General features: G+C 48.1%; 2 protein-coding genes across 2 annotated transcripts in view; both read right to left on the bottom strand.

The window, feature by feature from the left end:
* Positions 1-100, bottom strand: part of LOC122350733 (L-rhamnose-binding lectin CSL3-like) — a 1660-nt gene extending 1560 nt beyond the window's left edge. Inside the window, exon 1 of the mRNA XM_043247421.1 lies at positions 81-100. Coding sequence (XP_043103356.1) covers positions 81-100 — 20 coding nt within the window. The remainder of the gene's footprint in view (positions 1-80) is intronic.
* On the bottom strand, positions 7-3638 carry LOC122349950 (alpha-2B adrenergic receptor). The gene is made up of 2 exons (XM_043246102.1): positions 1739-3638; positions 7-1579 (listed from the first exon to the last, which is right to left on the bottom strand). The coding sequence occupies exons 1-2, from the start codon at positions 2724-2726 to the stop codon at positions 1041-1043; spliced, it is 1527 nt and encodes a 508-aa protein (XP_043102037.1). The 5' UTR covers positions 2727-3638; the 3' UTR covers positions 7-1040.
* Positions 3639-3645: the final 7 nt, after the last annotated feature.

Here is a 3645-nt window from a genome sequence, read left to right as displayed (position 1 = left end):
GCAAGGATCATTAGCAAAAAGACAATGACCAAAGAAAAAGAAAGCATCACTGCTATCAGCCCTTAGTCCCAAAGTATCACCCTGCTGAATGCTCAGACATTTAGGGTGCAGTAGATCAGTGTACACCAACAAATGATCGTTTGTTCTTTTATACAAAGAAAAGTGCTGAACCAAGTCAGAAAGAGCACCTCAGGAGGTGTTTGTGTCATATGATGCAGTCACCAAAAAGTCTCAAGTCATTTTGGACGACGCAAAGAGTCTTATCATTTTAAAAATGAAAATGACTTTTGATACGAATACACATATTAAGTTCTCGTAATAAACATTTTGCCATCTTAAAGCCTGCTGGCAACCAGTCCAAGATGCAAAGAGACAGAAAGGCTTCCATCCGTGACAGGTGTTCTGTATTCACAGAGCCTTTCTGCCTCACAGCATGGCAGAAAAACTCCTCAGTGGTCTTACACTGGAGGGGGATCTGTAACTAGAAGCCTTAACGTTCGATCGGAGAGACTTGCGTCAGCTCTTTTCATACACATCGCCCCTGGCAAGGATTTCCACAGGAGCATTTCACGTCTTTGTTCCTCAGAAGTAATGCTGTGTAGGCATTGGTAGACCAGTCAGCATGGAAAAGCTGTACGTAAAGATTCTGAATGGTGTACCTCTGAAATCCTTAGAGAAATCCGCGCTTGCAGTATCTCCAAGCTCTGGTGTTCGTAGAAAGGCGAGATAACAGAAAACAGAAAAGATACAATAACCTTTGTAACCGACCTCCGTGTCGTTGTCCTTGCAGGTGTGCGATAGTCCCAGTAAGTTCTTTTGTGTTCAGCCTTGATTTGTCAAAGTCTGTGAATATTTTTGGATTAGCCCCATTTTATAACACAAATACCAGGAATCCAGTAACCTGGAGTCATTTGAGTAGCATGGTGTCCTCAGTGCACCGGGCAGCACAAAAAGCCCTTCGTTTACTTCGCAACAGCACTGTTATTGTGCTTCTTTTAGTCTGTGTTCTGAATAAGGGGAGAGGATCCACCTCAGGAGCTTCAGAAGAATGTGCCTTTGGTGTTCTTGCAGAGGATCTTTTTGAAGGCTCTGCGGAAGTCTTTGTTGAAGATGGTGTAGATGACCGGGTTTAGGCAGCTGTTGCAGTAGCCGATCCAAAAGAAGAACTTGAAGAGCGGCTCGGGCAGGGTGCAGGTTTCCGGGCACACAGCCTGTAGGCTGTACGAGAAGAAGAAAGGGAACCAGCAGATGACAAAGACGCCAATCACCACCGCCAGCACGAAGGTGAAGCGCTTCTCTCGGTTCACCATGGCTTTGCGGCGTGCGGAGTTGGGCGTTCCTTCTTGCTTCGTCTTCCGGGTCACTAGCTTGGCACCTTTGGCGGTGGCAATCATGTCTCTGTATTTCTGTATGGTGGCCGGAGAATGGATGCCGCTGGGCGTCACGCCTGGGGTGCACGGGACCTCCAGCCCCCTTCCACCTTGCTCTGTGTCCGAGTCTGAGCTCATGCTCTCTCCGTTATTATTGTCGGGCAGTTTCATGGCCTTCTTCGCCTTTTTCCCCCCTTTGGCTTTATTAGGAGCCATTTCGGACAAATTTGAGGGAGACGGTGAGGGGCACGGGGTGGTCGGCGTCAGGGCCGTCGAAGGGGCTTGCAGGTGTTTGTTGGAGATTGGGGGGCTCGCCGCCTGCTGGGCGGACTCCACTTGGGAANTTTTCCCCCCTTTGGCTTTATTAGGAGCCATTTCGGACGAATTCGAGGGAGACGGTGAGGGGCACGGGGTGGTCGGTGTCAGGGCCGTTGAAGGGGCTTGCAGGTGTTTGTTGGAGATTGGGGGGCTCGCCGCCTGCTGGGCGGACTCCACTTGGGACACGGCCAGAGTTGGAGGCCTGGGTTTTTTCTGCAAGATTGAGGGCGTTTCGTCGCCTCTTCCGTTTTGTAGACCCTCCGTGTGGACCTTGTGCTGTGGGTTTGCGGCATTGGCCGGGACCTCTTTGCGGGGCTCCCCTGGAGGACACCGCGTGCGCTGCTTGGCGATCTGGTAGATCCGCATGTAAACCAAGATCATAATCAGACAAGGAGCAAAGAAGGAACCGATAGTGGAGTACAGGATGTACCAGCGCTCGTTGTTGAGCTCACACTGTGGCAGCCCACCCGAATCGGCGCCACCTTTGTTCTTGTTCATGGAGAGCAGCGGTGGAAAGGAGATGACTGCTGAGATCAGCCACACCACCAAAATGGCACATTTGATGCGTTTGGGCGTCCGCTGTGCGCCGTACGTGACGGCGCGCGAGATGGACATGTATCGGTCTAGGCTGATGGCGCACAAGTGTACTATGGAAGAAGTGCAGAACAACACGTCCAGCGCCAGGTAGATCTCACACCACACGGACCGGAAATACCAGTAGCCCATTAGTTCATTGGCCAGTGAAAATGGGATGATGAGCGTGGCTACCAGAATGTCCGCAGCCGCGAGGGACACCAAGAAGAGGTTCTGGGGTCCTCGCAGTGAGCGGCTGGTTAAAACAGCAATGATGACCAGGATATTGCCAACTATTGTGATAAGAATCATCAACGTGATGGCCGTTGCAAAGGCTGCTGTGGCTTCTGGAGTGTACGGAGGGAGTTTTATCATGCTCTGGTTACAAGTCGGTGAAGACGTGCCTCCGGTGCCGTTGATGTTGTGGCCATGCAGACCCGTGCCGGTAGAGCACGCGCTTGCCATGACTGCCAAAGCGCGGCAACTGAGGTTGAAGCACGTGGACTAATCGTCTCTATTAGTAATCCGAATGTGGCCAGAATAAATTGAATAGTCTCTCTTTTTTTGTAATATAACGTAGTAAAATATGTTCGTCTGAAATTAAATAAACGATCTTACGTAGAAACGAATGAATACATTGTTCACTGAGCTAAAGATTCCGTGAGCCATTGTTCTGTCACATCTCGTCGAGGTTTATTACTTTGCGTCAAATTTGCAAAAAGCGTCATCTGGGTTATGGGATAATTATGGAAAAGCGCAACTTAATTTAAAAGGCAGGCATCGAATTAATAAAATGTCGGATAGGCTCCATATATTTAATTATAATGTACGGTTCGGATAAACCTAGAATTTACAGCTCTTTCAGTAAATGATCAACTTCAGAATGTTTTTTTTTTATAGACGACAGATAACGTGAGGGGAAAAACTGAAACAAAACAAACAAAAACGACTAGAACCGAAGCAGAAATACAAGCCGTGTTGCCACAGATCGATTAATTTCCCATACGAAAAAGCTGCGCAATGTTGTGCTTCCATAAATGATTAGAGTAACAATTACTCGCTTTTAACATTTTACATATTCTAAAGTTCAAATCAGGCATAAAAAATAACGTTCGGAATCCTTAACAAGCGCTTACAAAACAAATATACTGGAATGCTTAAATCTAGGTTACCCAGATGCGCGAGCCTCCGCGGAGCAAAAGGCTTTAAATATAAATCTCCAGAGAGCACGCAGCAGCGCGCGGCGATGTGCCAGTTTCCCCTCACAGTTTTCACAAGTTTGCGAAAAGAATTTAAGCGCGACAGCTGCCCTGATAAATGACGGAGTCTGGTGTAGTTGTGTCGTTGTTACATTCCTGAGTGTTGAAAGTCGGCTTAATAAAGA

Source organism: Puntigrus tetrazona, chromosome 8, assembly GCF_018831695.1.
Source record: "Puntigrus tetrazona isolate hp1 chromosome 8, ASM1883169v1, whole genome shotgun sequence".
NCBI classification, from domain to species: Eukaryota; Metazoa; Chordata; class Actinopteri; order Cypriniformes; family Cyprinidae; genus Puntigrus; species Puntigrus tetrazona.
This window is presented reverse-complemented; position numbering and strand designations above follow the sequence as displayed.